The sequence below is a fragment of the Tyto alba genome, unplaced genomic scaffold (genome assembly GCF_018691265.1).
Source record: "Tyto alba isolate M040663 unplaced genomic scaffold, T.alba_DEE_v4.0 Super-Scaffold_16, whole genome shotgun sequence".
Lineage (NCBI taxonomy): Eukaryota > Metazoa > Chordata > Aves > Strigiformes > Tytonidae > Tyto > Tyto alba.
The window spans coordinates 11,676,306-11,694,224 of NW_024881278.1; the positions used below are offsets into that span (position 1 = coordinate 11,676,306).

Genomic DNA, 17,919 nt, shown 5'->3' on the forward strand with positions numbered 1-17,919 from the left:
GGTAATTTTTTCTGCTTATGACAGCACAGTATCACAATCAGATAAATAACTCTTGTTGCACATTTGTTTTGTAAAGCTTTTTACTTAGTAGCTTCTTGCTGGTGCTTGTGTTTTCTCTGGCAGTTTGTTACAAGGCAGAGGTTTGGATTGAACTTCAGAAGCATAAAATATCCTTTTCCCAGGTAGGTTATATCTGAGGGCCAAAATCATGCAAATATTTTGCACAAGGGTCTTGGCTGAGCCTGGAGCCAAAGCTCAGGGATAAGAGTTTGTAGGATCAGGATCTCAGTTAGACACAAACCACAAAAATATGAAGTAGTTTTTATGGAAGGGAAGAATAAATGCAAATAGAAAAGAAGACAGAAGGAAATCTCTGTGCTGGAAAAAGATATTTCACAAGGAGACTGTAACACTGAATAAGAGAAACATAAATCCCTTCAGGAGGACATTTGAAAGATGTAGTAGATGGTGTTAGCAGCTGTAAGATAGTATCTATATTCACAATTGTGTTTAACATTAGGCAATGCTAATATTTTTCTCATGATGGATCAGGTCATGGAGATTTATTTTCACTGAAGTGGGTGTAACATACTGCATCATTTGCTCTGGTAAATACTGAGAGTCCTCTCATAAGCCTGGGAAGATTTTTAATGCCAGAACTGAGGAGTAAGAAAGATTTTTTTTACTGTTTTCCCTCTTAGCTAAAAAGTTTCACTGTACATATCTGAGACACTTACTATTCTGGATTGTCCCGTTTCTGTAATGCATTGGAGTTAGTAATGAACTGTCCTCCAGAGGCTTCTTGTGTATGTGTGCTTCCTTAAAGCATTTCAGAACTGTCTGTTGAAGCGTCTGGGAACATCTTGTTTGGAAAGGCTGCCACTAGACTTAGGATCCTGGAAACCACATGTTCTCCCAATCCAAGACAGTCTGCCTATTGGTTTTACCCAGAAATTATTTTCCCCATTTCCTCGTTCAGCCTCATTCCTGAGTGATTATCTCAAATGTAATCTCCTCATCTGCCCAGGTCATCTTAATAAAACTATTCATCATTAGCTGACTATCAAATCCAAAACAGAAGTAATAGAAGATAAGTGGCAATAAATACTGCTAGCCCATTTCTGTGGAAGGAGTTACAATGTGGGCATGAAGCTTGTGTCAGCATCTCTGAACGAGGACGTCCCTTCCTCAGCTGAACAACCATCTTTGCCAGCGTGGCCTCAAGATCCTCTAGACCCCATCGTGTCTGAGAAAAAATTGCCATTGCCAGTGTGGGTGTTTTTATTTTAGAGACATTTTTGTACTTTCCCTACAAGCTTTCACTGTCAAAAGTAAAACTTGGTGATGCCCAAATGCAGGGAGCAGCAGGTTCATCTGCCTCAGTGGCTGGAGGGCACCGAGTTATAAATCCCATCTCTCTGGGCTGCCTGCATGGACCCAGCGTTTCTGTGGAAAGCTGACGTTTCCTCCAAAGACCCAATGCTTGTTTTTCTGACTTTACAAAGCTTCACACAGTTTCAGCTTTGCTGGCAATAAACTAAAACTAGTATAATACATCCCCTTAGTGCTAGAGTATGAGGAGATATCAATCCCCCCAAACTGTACTGATTATAAAATCAATTCTTATAATGATGTGGCTTCTGCTGTTGGATCCGGTCATTATCAGTTCGAATTCTGCAGACTAATCGTGCTCTTTTTCAGATTAGAGAGACCAGTGTAAAACTGTTACATGGACAATTAATTTGATGCAACCAAACTCTCAACAGACTTTCATCTCGATTGCTGGCATGGTGCTAAAGCAAGAAATAAAATCCCTTTTGCTTCTGTTGGCTGTGTGGAAATTTGCATTTTATTTTTTCTATGCCTGCACTGATTTATTTGAGAATATGGTGTCATGCCCTTTGGAGAAGGCAGGAAGACACAGTATTGGTGCCTCCTGATAATCCCTTTTCAAAGAATTACATGAATATTATTTTGCTCTAAATGTGAAATCGCTATTAATACTCAGTTGGTTAAATGGGTATTCCACTTATTTAGTCAGTTCAGTACAACATATGTGTATATCTTCAGCAAAGTAAAGAGATGATAAGAGTCAGTGCTTGAATTCATTTTTGAAATGTCAATAACTGCTAAAATATATTAGCCTGTAACTCCCTGATGTTCAATAAATCATGTTAGGGAGACAAGTTTTTCATGTTACAAGGAAAGTGGCAGGAGAAAGTGTCAACTATCTATTTTTAAAAGGTCAAAAGTCTCTAATACTTTTAAGAAAAATAGCTTTTCTTTTGTAACCTGTTTAAATCAATGTAGTAGCATTTTGCTGTCACTTTAGAGGGAAGTTTTCAAAAGGAGATTTCAGACTGGCTTGTTTCTGATCACACTGAAATAAATAAGAGCTCTTCCATCTACAACATGGAGACAGAGGTACCCAGGTGTTTAATTTTTCAGGTTAGACACATGGCAGGCTGTTCCCACAGGTGCTCACCCATGAATGCTTGGCAGGATTGCCTGAGTGACAACACACTACTGATAGCTCCTTCTTAAACTTGACATAAATTGTGACATCACTTAAACCACTGAGTAAAACTAAGCTAGCAACTTGCTCTAAAGGGTATTTATATTTAAAGAAAGAGGGGAAAAGATAAAAATTACTGGCCTATTTTTTTCTTCCTTTCTTCCTTAAATCAATGCAAGGCTATTGATTTGTTGCAGTGGAGACAGCCCAGTGAAGCCACCTACTCTGGGAATCAGTACCTGAAACCTTCAGGATCGTTGGTAATTGCTGGTGCCTACAGAGTGAAAAAAATTGTTCACAGAAATCAACAGGATATTTATGCCACCAAAAACTGCCTCAAAGGCTGAGGATAAAAGGCCAAAAGGCCCAGTTATGATGTATCGCAGGAAATACAAGGTGACCAGATTGAGTGTATAGCCCATGTGTGTACCTGCTCTGGAAGGGAATTTAAAGAAAGTTGCAGGAATTTTCCGGGAGTGGGTCATACCTGGCACTACAGAGGAGGGCAGGGTGGCTGGAGAGGGGGGAAATCCCCCTTCACACCATGTGCCATGTCTCTGGGCAAGGTGCATGCACCAAACAAGTGCCCAAGAAACCTCAACACACAGGACAGACCCCCCTGCTAGTCTGCCACCTGGAGATGAAACACAGAAATCCATAAAATGTACATTTACTGTGGTCATCATACAGCTGAGCTCACCATTTGGACACTAGTTACTCACTGTCATTCCTGCAGCTGGTATTACAAGGTCTTCATGCTCGAGAGTATATGTCCCTGGGCACCATGTGAGGGACTGACGCTGTGATCTGCCTCTAAGCTGGTCTTCTGCCATGCATATGCTTTGCTCTTTCGACATAAGTTTCCACTTACTCATCTATGTTAACATCTACATCCGTATGTATAGACAAATCCATACACACATATTTGTTTTAAATAAGCACGTTTCATAGCAGGGGAAAAATGTCCCTGTTCCTGTCTGTGTGCCCCATTCTGATCCTGAAAGGAATTCTTATCATAAAAGACACATAAATGTCCAGTCTTTTATTCTTTCATTATTTTGAAATGTGAGACCACTTGGCTGCAAGACCATTAGTTTGTGAGTTTAATACAGTCTTGCTTTTGCTGTAAGACTTTGATTAGTCGAAGGGACTTTTTCTTTACGGGAGTACAAATAAACTGCCATAAACTATAAATTGCTTGCTAATAAAATTGTTTAAAAGGTGGTTTCAATGTATCTTGATTTTTATGGGTCACACTGTGAGTGCAGCTGGTTTGAAGAGGAATACTTCCTATGCTTCCTACTGGGCTCCGGCACTGACGTCATGAAGATGCCAAAGGGCAGTTTTGCAGGCAGGTTAAACTGAGCTAAGACTATACTGCATCAGGCAGCACCTTCCTCCTCCTCTTCATTTTTTGTCACTCTCCCTACTGTCACTGGCTCTGGCTATGGCACATGGAAATGCTACACTGCAGTCACTTGCCTGTGAATAGGTAATAGCAATTACAGTTTGCTACGTCAGTGGCAAATTAGAGGAAATTCTTTAGTTGTGTGATGTTGTCACACCTTAAAATCTTACATTCTCTTTGTAGAAAAATAGAAACAGTTATCCCTGATGTCTTGGTAAAACATTATTACTAAATAGTTTTGCCTCTTTTAGTCTGTGTTTGAGTAAGCAATTTAATGCTTTTGAAGATCACTGTTGATTTCAACAGAGCTGTGCATGCAGTGGAAACAAAGCTTAGCAGACACCTAAGCACTTTGCAACCACTGAGTGGTTTGGGGTTTTGGAGGTTTGAGTTTTTTTAAGAAATTGCCCCTATTGTTTTGTATACTATCCATTCAAAGGCTTGCCTGCTTCAGAAATGATGCTCGAATTGCCATCTGGATTTGCTGTGATAGGTAGCAGTAGAGTGAATAGTATCATTCATTACAAGCAAACAATGTAATAACAGTCCCATCTTCTCTCGTGAAGACATATAATAAGATATGCATTACGAGCAATCATCTTTTTGTGTGTATTTATACTGTAAGACAAACCACTTGCACAAATACTAGCCAGCAATCCTCCTCTCCTGTCTGTAGTTGCTGCTGCAGGTATTATTTGCTCTCCTCTATAGAGGATCAGAGTCTGCTGAGTTGGTTGTTTGATGTGAGCAGTAGTGTTTTGTACTTTTAATGCCAGAGATACCTGTATCCAAGATAACATTCTTTCAGTTTCCCATGAGCAGGGTGTTGATTATTTTGCCAGGTATGAATAAATTGTTCATGCAAATTAGGCAACCAAAACCCAGACTTGTGTTATCCATTGTTCACAGTGCATGACTGTTCTTCTAAACTGAATGTGGGTTTTTTTTTAATTTACACTCCTTACCTGAATGACAGCCTGTAACAGGTACATGGACACCCCAGAGGACAAGAATAGCACTTTAGTGCTGTAAACTGAGATTCATCTGTGAAGAATGATGATGAGTATCATCGCCAACAGGATTTCCTGGAGAGAGTATAGCAGAGGATACACAACTCATTGTGGGGGTCAGCAAATATTGTCCTTTTACCTCACACCCCACAGTCCCCTGAACACAGAGGACCAAGGGTCACCAGCAAGGTTACAGACTTCTGCCATTGACAAGTTTCGCTTTTGTTCCCTTTACTTGTCTTGAGAGGCTCATAACTACAACAGCTGCAATAGTTGTTTTCCTTGAGCTGAAGACAGCAAAAGTCATCTTAAGTGAACAAATTTTCATTACCCATTAAAAAAAAAAAAAAAAAAATAGTGACTGACGCCTTTGTACCTGTGAATGGGAATATTAGAATGAAAGTAATTCCCCAAATCTCTGAAACACCCACCTCATATGAGTGTTATTTAATTATTTTAAAACCTTAGTCTTGTAAAAAACATTAGAAATTCCTATCTTCCTCCTTCTCTTTCCTTCCTTCTTTAACCACGCATTGTCCAAGCCTTCGAAAGTGACATGGCCTGCTTGTGCCTTACTTTAGTCAGATCTGTATCTTCCCTTTCTTGAACCAAAACAAAGCCCATAAACCATCCCACTCTTAAGAAGCCAAAACATTCTTCTGATGCAGAAACATTTGGTTTTAAGCGTTCCATTAAAAAAAAAAAAAAAAAAAAAATTTCATCCAAGTTGTTCCAAACTTAGATAGCAGATTGGATCATAAAAAATTATTACCCTCAGCAGCCCTGTCAGGTGAGGTCACTACTGTATTGTGGTTTCTTAATAAACTTTTTTTTGCTTGTATAAGGCCAACAAGTCTGCAACATTTTCCCTGAGCTGTTTAGTGGCATGAAATCTTTTCTGGGTAAATGGATTTCTTGGGATTAAAAATTGTGCTTTTTCTGTGATTTTTTTTTTTCTAGACAACAGATTTTTAGATTGTGGGGAATGGCAAATATACAGCTGACTGCCCAGAAAGAACATGAGCAAAATCAAACCAAATCTTAAAAGTCTGAGACACCCCCCATGTTGTTAAATCTTCTATGTTGTAGTTAAGCAAGTTAGTTGTATTGTCATATAAATACAGTATAGGGGGTGGTTGTTTCTACTGTATCTCTTATAATGTGTTATTTTTAAAGAAAATGGAAATATAATAAAAAGTCTTTGAAACATCCCTTGGAATGGCTCTGTATCTTGCATAATGGGAAGGAATCCTAGTTTCAGTGGAAGAATTTTGTTGTTGCTGAAACCTAAATAATAAAGAGGAGCATGTTCACATGTGAGCTGGTGGTTCAGCAATTCTAAACAAACCCTGTTCTCATCACACCCTACCGAGTACCTATTGTCAGTCTTCCTGCACTTTTATTTTCTTATTCTCCAGTCAGTATAGAGCTACCAGAGCAGACAAGAGCTGGGTTTCTTCTGTAAAAACCTTGAAGAAACAGCAGGGAGAATTTCTTATTTAAATGAAAAATATTAAAACACTGAAGAATTTTTTAAAGCAGAAAAGGTCAGATGAGCAACTTATTTTCAAAGGCTTTTGTTTGTCTTAAGTGAGCATGTAATTTGTCAGGTATGATTCAATTGTTAGAAGGAAGTGGAATGCTTCTTATATTACTTGTAATAATTTTTGTGATTATTTTTGTGACTGTACCAATCAGTACGACCTATTGTTTTACCTCAGGCTTGTTTGAATCTATTTGCAACCAAAATAATTTAAAAAGAACTAGATATCCAGGAACAAGTGCCAGCCAGTTTGCAATCTGACTATTTATCCAAGGTTTCATTCCAAAGACATGCACGGTTACCTTGCTATTAAAATCCAATAGACCATCACATTGTCACTGAGTTATATCTGTATTACAAATTTTACTTCCTATAGCTGACCTCAGCCTAGGAAATAGCATTTTTGCACCATTTCCAAAAGTGGCAGTGGGGAATCTTTTGGCATAGCTGTCTTTGTCTCAACTTTCTTGGTCACTGCCAGCATAAGGGATGTAATCAGGACAGGTTGCACTGCAGTAATTACCCCTTGATTCACCAGGAGAGATCCTGAGCTCTAAATTACACCAGAGCCTGAGCCACCTCTTTGCTATCCCACAGATTAAGGGAGGAGAAAAAAAAAAAAAAAAAGTATTCTGGACCACCAGGAGATGCATTCTGGTGTAATGATTACAGAAAATTGACCATTTTTATTCTGCAGTTCTGTGGCTGGAAATGGACATTAATTGTATACAGAAGAGATTATACAAGGTTTTCTCCAAGGTATGGAAGACTTCTTCACATCTGTGGTCTCCAGCTCCTGCTAATAAAGATGTATCTGCTGATTAATTTTAATTAATGTTAATTAATAAATCTGCTGTCTTAATCTCTGTAATTTACATCAAGTTAAGACAACATTATGTCCTATTGCTGAAGTTGTCATATTTCTTGGGAACTTTTTAGCTGTCTTCTCTATTTCAGTTGGCTTTCACCCCCTTTTCTTCACCAAGTTAAAGCTTTCATTAAATCTCTATCAATAATTAGTGAGGTCAGAGATGCAACAGCCAATGATGGATGGGCCCTGCTTTCTAGTACCCAGGAAATGGTGGCAGCAGGTGCTGCAGGTCTGCCGTTACAGATACAAACATCAGCCTCAGAAGATGTCTGTTCTTGACTGTTGTTGTTTGGCTTGGTGGCAGCTCATTGATGGTTTTGGGAACTGTTTTCTTGTCCACCTTATTTTTAAAACTCACCAGTAATCTTGGAAAAAGTTCCTTGTGAATTTTTCACTTTTCCATTCTCTGTTTCACCATGGCTCAAAATATCTTGACATTTAAATTATTTTTCAGAGAGATCTCACAGAATGATGCCTTGGAAGTCATAGAAGCAAATGTGTTTTCCAACCTTCCCAAACTACATGAAATGTAAGTAACGAGCAATCTAAATTCAAAAGATGCAGTTATAAAGATTCATTATAGGCAAGCATCAAAGGTTTTACAGTTTGGTTTAGGTAAGATCTGAAGAATTCAGAGCAATAAAGGAACATTTGAAACCTCCCTTTGTCTTTTCCATCTTATCTAACTGTCCCTTTCTTTCCCTGGTCAGCCTGAAACTTATCCTCAAACCACTGCTGATATCAAAAGGTGATGGGATCTGCTGGTCTGTGGCAGAATGCTCTTTGAAATCACATAGATCTTCTGTTGGCAGAAAGAAAATCTCAGCGTATAGTACCACTACATCATGGGGAAATCACAGATATTTTAAGATCAATATATGGATATATTTCTTCGGATGTTTCATTTTCTCTTTGCAGAAGGATTGAGAAGGCCAACAACCTCGTGTACATTGATCAAGATGCCTTCCAGCACCTTCCGAGCCTCAGATATTTGTAAGATCCTTTGCTTTTTGAAAGTATTATAGTAATTTTGAAGGATACAGATACATTTCTGTCCAAACTGTGCTGAGCACTTTTGGTAGTAAGACAGGGCACTGTCCTCTCTCCCCCTGCTAGTTGCACATTGTCAATCCACATTTTCATCCCCAGGCCTGCACACAGTCCTCAGAAAAGCTGAAGACAGTACCCTCAATATAATATTCACACACGTAAGACCCCTGAGCCTTTCTAAGCATCAGATTGAAACTGCATGATGTGAAAAGGAGCTGGGCCTTTTTTCTGTCTATAAAACCAACTTTAGGTTGAAATTCCTCCCAAGAACTTTGGGACAAAATCTCATCTGTTTTTGCTATAGCTTTGCCTTATGTTATACTTCATGCATATGGTATTAGGGGTTCAAATTCTCTTTTCTTTAGCAACTGCAATACTATAGCAATGGTTTTCATTAATGCATGATGTGAGGTGATTAAAACCTTAGGATACAAATATATTTGTGTATAGTATAACTTTATTTCATTCACCAGCCTCATCAAGAATGCCGCTTGCACAACTGTGGTTGCCACATCTGCTCCCATGGATTGTCATCACAATTCAGTGATAATTGAATCCATCCTTAAAATAAACTGCTACCCAAAAATGTTTTCACATATTTTAGCACATGATCTTAACATGACTAATAATCTCTCCTCTGCATAAAACCCCAGTAAAGTCCAATGAACAATTATTGTTTTTAATAGCCATAGCTTATATAAGGTCACACAGTGTTCTTTGCTGAACAATGGCATATACGTCCAGCAGGATATTAGCTTAACTTTTGTATGTCTATCCACTTGAGGACCTTGTTTTCTTTACTAGCACAAGAAGCCTGATCGTGATTTCTACATTTGAGGACATAAGAATAAGTGCTTCATTGTCTGATTAGATATTTCTTGATGATGAGATGAAATCAGATCAGTGGTCTAATAAGCATAGCTCCCAGTAAGATAATGAGCATTTAAGGTCTCTTAAAATCACTAGCATCTGAGAGGTTCTGAGCTCAGAAATGCCAAGAGGGATTGGTTTGAATTTGAACTTTAAAATTTGAGATTTAAGGTTTGGACTTTAAGAGATAAGGTGTATTTAGTGCTACCCCAAACCATTATAGTTTAAGCACTTACTGAACTGGAATAGGTGGTTGCAGTAGGTTTGTCATTCTCTCAAGTATTTTTATCAATATCTGCTTTATCAAATTCTCCAGGCACCTTGCTAAACTTTAATTTTTTGTGTCTGCAACTAAAACACAGATTTTTTTATTTTTTTTTTCTCTTGGCAACAGAGAAATAAAGCTTTAAATTTGAATTGTCATGAGGAGAAATCATATGCCTTTTTTCTTTGGTTGCAGTCTGAGTCATTCAGTGGTGACTGCATCTTTGAGTAATTCTGGCTAGCTATGAACGAAAAGACAGCATTTGTTTATCCCATATAAACCCCAGAAAAAGTTCCTATGGGTAGGACAGCTGTCAGGTGTACAGATGGTTAGAAACAATGGGAGTACATTTATCTCGTACAAAAATGAAGAACAAGAAGAAGAAATGTAAACACAATAATGAACACACTAATTTCAGTGATTTTTTTATTTTTGTTTTTTTTTTTATTGTGGGACACAAACTATAGGTTGTGAGGAAATGGTAAACCCCCACTTTAAATATCTGAACTAGTAGAAGGGTTTTTTCTTTACTTTAGTAGGTGCTCCCTCTTTTGAACATTTGGCATTCTATGGTCCCTTACATGCTGGCTCAAACATTCCAACATTCTACCTGTATAAAGTTTCAGCTGCAGCATCTCTGCTATGACCTACAGAAGAAACAGATTAAAAATATAGATGACTGCTTGTGTAAGTAGCCATTATCCACTACTCCTTAGCTAGTTCTATTCACTGGCTGAAATCAGAGGAAAATATATGTGGGGTACATTTTAAGGTAATCCCTCTTGTGGGCACACGAGACTGGAAGAGACTCCCCAGACTACTTTATCCCATCTCTTACTGGCTCTACTCCATCTATCCCATTAAGTGCTTTATTGACATTTTTGATGCTCTCCAGTGTTCCCTGCTTTCTCTCTTTTCTCCAAGAGAGGCTTTTCCAGAAATTCAGTGATTTGGTGACTAGAAATTTTTCTCTAATTTTATTCTTGTGCCAAATATTTTCTCTAATTTAAATTGATAAAATCCATCTTTGGTGTTTACTCCAATAATGGATTTATGCTGCATCTCCTCTGTGCCTTCATTTAGGAGGCAATCCCCCCACACCTTATATGACTATAACTGTACAAAAGTTGCAGACCTCATGGCTCTGAGTCTGAACAGATCAATGTGTCTTTTGTGCTAATGACAAGATTTGGGGTAGCTGTGCTAGGGGTATAAATCAGTGCAACACCTTTGGCTTCAGTGTAGTGGCACCAATTAACACCATAGGGATTGGGATCAGGACCAAAGTCCCTGTAGGAGCCTTTCACATAGTAGTGAGCTGGGTGTGACGATGAGTTACATCATGCTCAGGTCACTCTCTCTACATACAGTCATACCTTCTTGCTCTCTCTTGACACATTTCTGTAGGTAAGTGCCATTTTCTCCATCCCCTTGTTTCACTCACTGGTGCTTGCCCTTTTAGAAACCTCCCCTTGAAAAGGCAGAGAGTTTTACTGTTTGAAAGAATAGGACTGTTAATTTAACGAGAAAGTAGGAACCTTGATGGGAGGCTGCAAAATGGCAGTTGGTAAAGGTAAGCTAGTCCTGGTATTCACCTTCTAATGACATATGAGGAAGAGTCAGTTAATGAAAATATAAGGCAAGATGCTCATATGGGACTAGACTTTAAAGTAACTGAAAAGGAGGTTAAGCGTCTGTGTGGATAGAGACACTATCAACAGCTATTTGAGAAATTATAAAAATTTTCAGGCCATGAAGGGAAACTCAACAGACCTTGGTACATAACATCCTAAGTCTCCCAGTAACTGCTGGTAGTTAGGAAGAAATAGCAAGTGATTTCATAAGTATCTTGTCACAAAACAGATTAGGTGATTCTCTCCGATCATACAGGGGGTTGTGTGTGAGTGGAACAGCAAATCTGATGATGGTCCCACTGGGACATACTCCTGTTGCCCGTGTAGTGTATCTTCTCCCCAGCTGGGGTCCATGCCAGCTTCCCAAATAGTCCATGTTGAGGCAGTAGATGTGGAGACAGAGGCCTGTACTCGGAGAGGTCCTTGGACAACCTTCTGCTATAAACCCTGCCGTAGACCTCTGTAGCCCTTCCTGGTCTGACCCACCAGTCAGAACAGCTGGCACAGGCACCCCAGCATCTCGGCATAAAGAGGTACAGCAAGATCCAGCTGCAGCCAGTATGCCAAAGCAGGGGTACTCGGGTACCTGCCCAGTGGTGGGCTTGTTGTAGCTCTGAAGTTTCCAGTCTTGGTGGCAGTCTGGCAGGGTACAAGATGTGTGGTCTGATTCCCACAACAGTGTTGCAGCTGTGAGAGAACTGTTAAAACACAATTCAGAAAATCTCACAGAAAAATATACATTCACCAGCAGTTTTCATTAAAAAAGGGAGAAAAATTAAGTAGTGTTAATGCCTGAAACTGAGCCTAGGCACCAGAGCCCATCAATTTAATGACCTTTGCAACACGTTGCTTGCAAAGCTTTCTCTGTGCTGCTTTAAAAATAGTTGTATTGTTAAAAGGTCTTATTTATGGGCTGGCAAGAAACTCTGGCTAGCCTTGTCAGCCCTCTCATCAGCTTCATGGGCTCTTTACATCCACTAATATATGCTTTACCTCTGTCAACTTGGGTACAAATACTTTTCTTGCTCACCCAACTACCTGTGTCTGCTGCATCATCATTACTTATATCACAAAAACACTAAGGAGAGAAAAATGTAATGCTGAAATACTCTAAAGCTTATGGAAAAACACAACCTTAACTTTCTCAATAGTCTTTTAGAAGCAGTGAAGAGAATTGTTAATTGGTCTTCTTGGATATATGCCAAAGAGACAGACTGCTTCAAAATGGTAACTTATTGACCTTTTCATGGGTACAAGATTATTTATCTGGCTCTCATTAGGGAGAGCTGTGGCATTGTCTGTTTAATAATGTAGTAATGGCTTTTCAAACCTATTTTCTTTCCAAAATTAGTTCTCATGTGTAATCTGTGTCCTTTGGTTCTTTTTTTTTGCAGTGGATGTGTCAATGTCCTGTATTAAACAATCTCAGCTTAAAATAGAAAGGTTTAAATGTAACACTCCTTTTAGATCAATTTTGAGGGTTACAGCTGGATTGTTGGAGGATAAAGGGAAATTTAGGTGATAAAAGCATGTGCTTTATCTGCAAAATAGTTTGTATTGTGGAAAATAGATCCCAGCTGCAAAGTTTTGCAGTTGCTTGTTCCTGCCTGGTCTTATTCCGTGGAGGACCTGACACACATGTACCTGGCATGCTTCCTAAACCCAAACCTGTATCTGCTGCAGATGCAGTAAAGTCCATAGAATCACTCACTGTTTGCATGGAGTTGGCTCTGCAGTAAAAAGAAGTGATTCTCCAATCCTTCCTTTTCCATGGCAGCCTCACAGTTAAAGACTTTGCCCCAGAAGTGGGTGTTGTGGATTATAGGCTTGTCTTGGCCTTCAAGGCTGGGGCACATGAGTCAGAGGAATCTCTTGCTGGAGTTAGGCTCATGTGCAGTAAAAAGTTACCAGCATGATTAAGGGACACAAAAATAATGCTTCCTGAGTGATGTTGTATTTATTGCTGCCTACCTTGGGTTTGCAAATTAGCAAATATCCACAATACGTTGATGAGGTAAACAGTGTTCCCAGTTTTGTCAGAGTCACTCCTACCAATTTGGTGTAAAAAAGAGCAAGCATGGTGCTATATCTGGAGACAAGCAACCAGAATCTTCCAGGGATTAGCAACTGATTTTTTTTTTTTTTTTTTTCTGCTGATCATGGTGCTATGATTTCCTTAAGTGCTGACTCCAGTAAGTCTTTTCAGAAAGACAATTAATGCTTTGGAAAGCAGCCATCAGCCGTCTGAAAAACAGGTCTTTACGAAACTGTTTATGCATGGCAAGGGGGGCCTCAGTTATAACACAGATTAAAAAGGACACTTGTTTAAAGTGAGGCTACTGAGGATGTATATGTTATATGGTAAATATATTGACAAAACTGTCCTGCAGGAAAGATATTCAGTAAATTGGATTATCTACATTCTAACAAGATTATCCACTTAAAGGCCTCTGGAGATTTGCTGGTTGAATAAAAAGAGAGGGAAGATCTAGGCTGCAGTCTAGCTAAATATTTTTTTTTCAGTTCTTTTTCTGCAATTAATTAAAAGAACATCCTCTTCTACTCCTAATCACTGTTCTGTGCCTCTGTACAATCAGTGCTTTGTGCCACCTGTATATTTACTTCAATATATAATGATTCGTCAAAGATGCTTTCCTCTTCATCTCATGCTGTTCAGTTGACACCAGTACAAATTGAGCCCTGACCACTTTGGGATTACTGGAAGGATCAGGACTATCGCATCACCCAAGGCTTTGAATGTGTTTTTCACACATGTATGGTGAACGCCCTGTTAACCAGTGTGGCATTTTGATATTTTGGGAGTAAGTTGCCATTGGGAGCTGTGTTTGAGTAGCATATGTTAGAATACTATCATCTTTCATTACTGCAATGTGAGGATGGAGATTTTCCCAGGAAAGTACTGTAGAAAGGAAAGCTTCCCATGCCTCCTCTTCTGTCCTGCAATAGCCACACACTACTTTGCAGCAGTTTGCTTCTTCATTTGCCTACTAAAGGAAATGCATGTCTTAATTTGTATTTAACAAGTGGCTCCTAAGAAGAATTGCAGGAATTTTTGGCATATGAGTCATTTAAAATTAAAGGCATCTTTCAACTAAAACCCTGTACGTCTCCAGTAATTTAGAGAGTGTACTTTAAAATACTGTAAGGGTGGAGTTACAGGTTCTTCTATTACTTCTAATTTTTTTTGATAACTCCTTTTATGAAGTGTAAGTGCAGAAGTACTTTAAGTAAGGGCCTTGTGAAATACACCTGCTTCATTAATCATGCTTTCTATTTAAATGTAATGGTTTTTCAAAGGCATTTTTGTAGAGCTTTCTTGGTCACATGACGGCTGTTATTTTTAAGCTGATGCAATGTCAGACCACTCTGACTCCTGAGATGAAGCAGTCATGACATTTCAGCAACTTTCCCAAATTGTGTCCTTGAATATTCACTATACTACTTTTTTTTTTTTTTCTGCATATAATGCATTGCTTTTTGTTATAAGGTGAAACAGATAGCAAGTTGGCTTTTCAACATCTGAGGATATCCAGAGACCACCTCAGGGAGCTCAGAGCAGTACTTATGCAAGTGAATGAGTATTTTATGGACCTATGTGTCGCCCTGAGTGCCCAAATATAGGATTTGGTTGTCATATGGAAGTGTTCAGTTTCAGTTCATATGATGAAACCTGAAAGTTTGCAACTCTCCTGGAATAATCTTGATTCATAATAGACATAAAATGAATGCTGTTACTTTTTTCCAGGCTCAGCTAGTGCTTTTCATCACCATTCAATTATTTAGGAGTGAATCTGAAAAAAAAAAAAAAAAAAAAAAAAAAAAAAAGCATCCAGTAATGAAAGAATATTGTTCTGTCTAAGTGCCAGGATAAAAAATATCTTCCATATACTACTGATAAGTTCCTTAAGGAATCAATATTCTCAGTTAAAGGTTATCTTCTCTGCCATCTCACATATTAAAACTACAAAGATATAACTAAACTTTCTAGAACCCAAGTTTTCTCTTTGTTTAGTAGAGTCAAAATGAGGCATTTTGGTGGCTGGGTAAAACTCCCAGCTGGTCAGAGCCCAACCCAGTGCAGCTCCTCCTTCCTTCTCTGCTCATCCCTCCTTCCAGTCATCGGCAGCCACCATGCTGCATGGCAATATCATGTTTGTCCTGCCTTTGACACTGCTCTGGATAACGAAATTTGCTTAAATTAAACATGGTATAGCTCTGTGGATACCTGTGACCATGTTTCCTTGCTGTTTGTGGGCACAGGATTTTCATTCAGTGTCAGCATTTCTGGGATGGTGTTTCATGGACAGGAATTGCAACACAAAAGCTCAACGTGGTAGGAGGGTGGCAGTAGTTTAATACAGAGACTCAGGCCCATTTCCAGTCACACAAACCAGCTGAAACAGTCCCATGTGTTCAGTTCCTTGCTATTGGATGTGCTGGGAAATAAAGTGTCTCAATTCTCTCTTATTTTCATGAAATAGCATCATTTCCAGTGAAATCAATGTATCCTCTATTGAGCAGAAGGTTAAAATTGTGGTGAGGTGATACTTTTGTCTTAAAAAGGTACTATGAAAATAATTACCCTGTGTCAGTGCAGCTGATTTCTTAGAATATGGTTGGGAAATTAATATCAACCGTTTCCTGAGATCGTCAGGAGGGAATGTGTTTCTCCCTTGTCTTCAGTGGGGCAGAATTCAGTTTGCACTTTGGAGAAAAAACTTTTTACATTGCAATGTCAAGTTTCCTATGAGTAAACCCCTCATCTGTGGTTAAACTGTGCCTTTCGTGTCTGCTATTTTAAGTCCAGTGCTCTTTCTTCTTTGTTAATGATTGCTTTGTTCCTGGCGCAGAGTGAATAATCTTCACCTGTTCTCTCCCCCTTAGGTTGATATCAAACACTGGCCTTCGGTTTTTACCTGCTGTCCATAAGGTGCACTCTTTCCAGAAAGTTTTACTGTAAGTTTTAATGTCTGCTTTTCACTTTTTAAAAGCTCCCTTTGAATGTTCTCCTGCTCCAACAAAACCTTTCAAGACATGATTCTTCTTGTGTTCACTTATTAGCTTCATGGTTGCATTTTGGGTTGTAATTTTGTAGACATTGATGATAACGTGGCCCGAAAGGTCTCAGTTCTGTCTAGGTCTCCATTCTACAAAGCATTATAACTTGCACTTTACAGACTGCTCCTCCTTTAACAATGCTATGAGTGTGTGAGTGGATAGCCTTTTACTCCACTGAAATCCAAACCAGGATGGTGGCAGTGGAAATTTGTTGCCACCTGGTGACAGTTCTCTGGCCTGCATGGGAAGAGTTACTGATCTTATTGCTGTTTTTTGTGACGAGGTGGGCAAATCACAGAGAAAAAAAAAAAAAAAAAAAAAAAAACAGAAAAAAAAGAAGAAAAAAAAACACAAGGAAATATCTCTACCATGCTCAATTTTTCACTGCCATCAAAACTGTCCAGAGAATTACATATTTTTTTTAACAGATAATTCCAGTGCCAATAGGAAAAAAGAAAATATTTGTCTAAAATTTTGTGTGAAAGCAAGAGTTTTTTCTGTAAAAGCACCTTTTTTTTTTTTCTGTAAAAAAAAATGCATATCAGAAAAATCTTGATTTTTTTTCACTGAAAAAGACCTTGACATGATTTTTTCTATCAGTTCTTCATGTAATTGAAAGCAGAAAACCGAGGAAATAAGCAGCTATTTATTCTCTTTATTTGGACAAGATATATTGTTAATGTACAGGCAAAGTTCTGAATGTGCAAATCTTTGATTAGAAGATTTCAAGCTGCAGAGACATTAATCTTGCAATTGTCTTAGTAACAGCCATTAATGTAAATAAAAATGGATAGAAAGCATAGAGGGGGATGCCTGAATATAATATACAAATATATAAGGTAAGAAGTAAATTTCTGTAATGCACTTGACATACATAATTCTGAGAATTACATTTCAGCTCTCCCCAAAACCATCAAGCAAATGCAACAGATACAGAGCTACAGAGCCTTCCTCTTGTATACCTATATGTTTATCATCAGTCTTAACTAGGCTTGAATTATTGTGGCCAGCTGAGCAAGAGGGTTTTTTCGTTTTTTTTTTTCAAATGAAACTCCTTGCTTTCCTGTAGGAATAAGTAGGCATTGATCATGCTTGAGTCCCAAACTGGACCTTGGTTCACAGCCTGGCCCCACCGAGGTCAATAAGAAAATTCTCATTGGCTTCAGTTGTGCCAACATTTAAGTCCCAGAGATAGGTCTCGATGGGCTACTGATGTTTATAAAGGGCTCATGCAGATCCTTAGCAGAGGGATACACTTCACTTGTATGGTGTCACAATCCTTTGTTCCTACCTCTGCTGACCTCCATGTGCAGAATGAGGCCTCTGCACGTCACTTAATATGGAGTTGTGGCCATATTCAACCATCAGCATGAGATAATTTTGGAACTGTACTTAATTTCAAGCTTTGCAGATAATTAATTCCGTTCCGTGCTTTCCAACAGAAACAGCATGAAAACAACCATATCCCCAGTCTAAATTATAAGTAACGCTATTTAATTTCTTTGAGGTCTATTTTGAGCAAGTAACAGAAAGTATATCTGCCGCTCCTTTTTTCATATCAGTCAAAACTGCTGAAAGACTGAAATGCCTACTTGTCATTTCAACAAACTGCATTGACAGGGGTCCTGCATCTTAAGTTCTTAAGCACATACAAAGCTTATAAGCAACCCTGTT

The 17,919-nt window shown here is 38.7% G+C and overlaps 1 protein-coding gene across 5 annotated transcripts in view; it reads left to right on the forward strand.

The window, feature by feature from the left end:
* The window catches only part of FSHR (follicle stimulating hormone receptor), a 106,909-nt gene that overhangs the window by 49,424 nt on the left and 39,566 nt on the right, over positions 1-17,919 (forward strand). For all 5 annotated transcript variants that reach the window (XM_032989453.2, XM_032989454.2, XM_032989455.2 and 2 more), the window contains 3 exons: positions 7,802-7,876; positions 8,266-8,340; positions 16,072-16,143. In XM_032989453.2, coding sequence (XP_032845344.2) covers positions 7,802-7,876; positions 8,266-8,340; positions 16,072-16,143 — 222 coding nt within the window. The remainder of the gene's footprint in view (positions 1-7,801; positions 7,877-8,265; positions 8,341-16,071; positions 16,144-17,919) is intronic.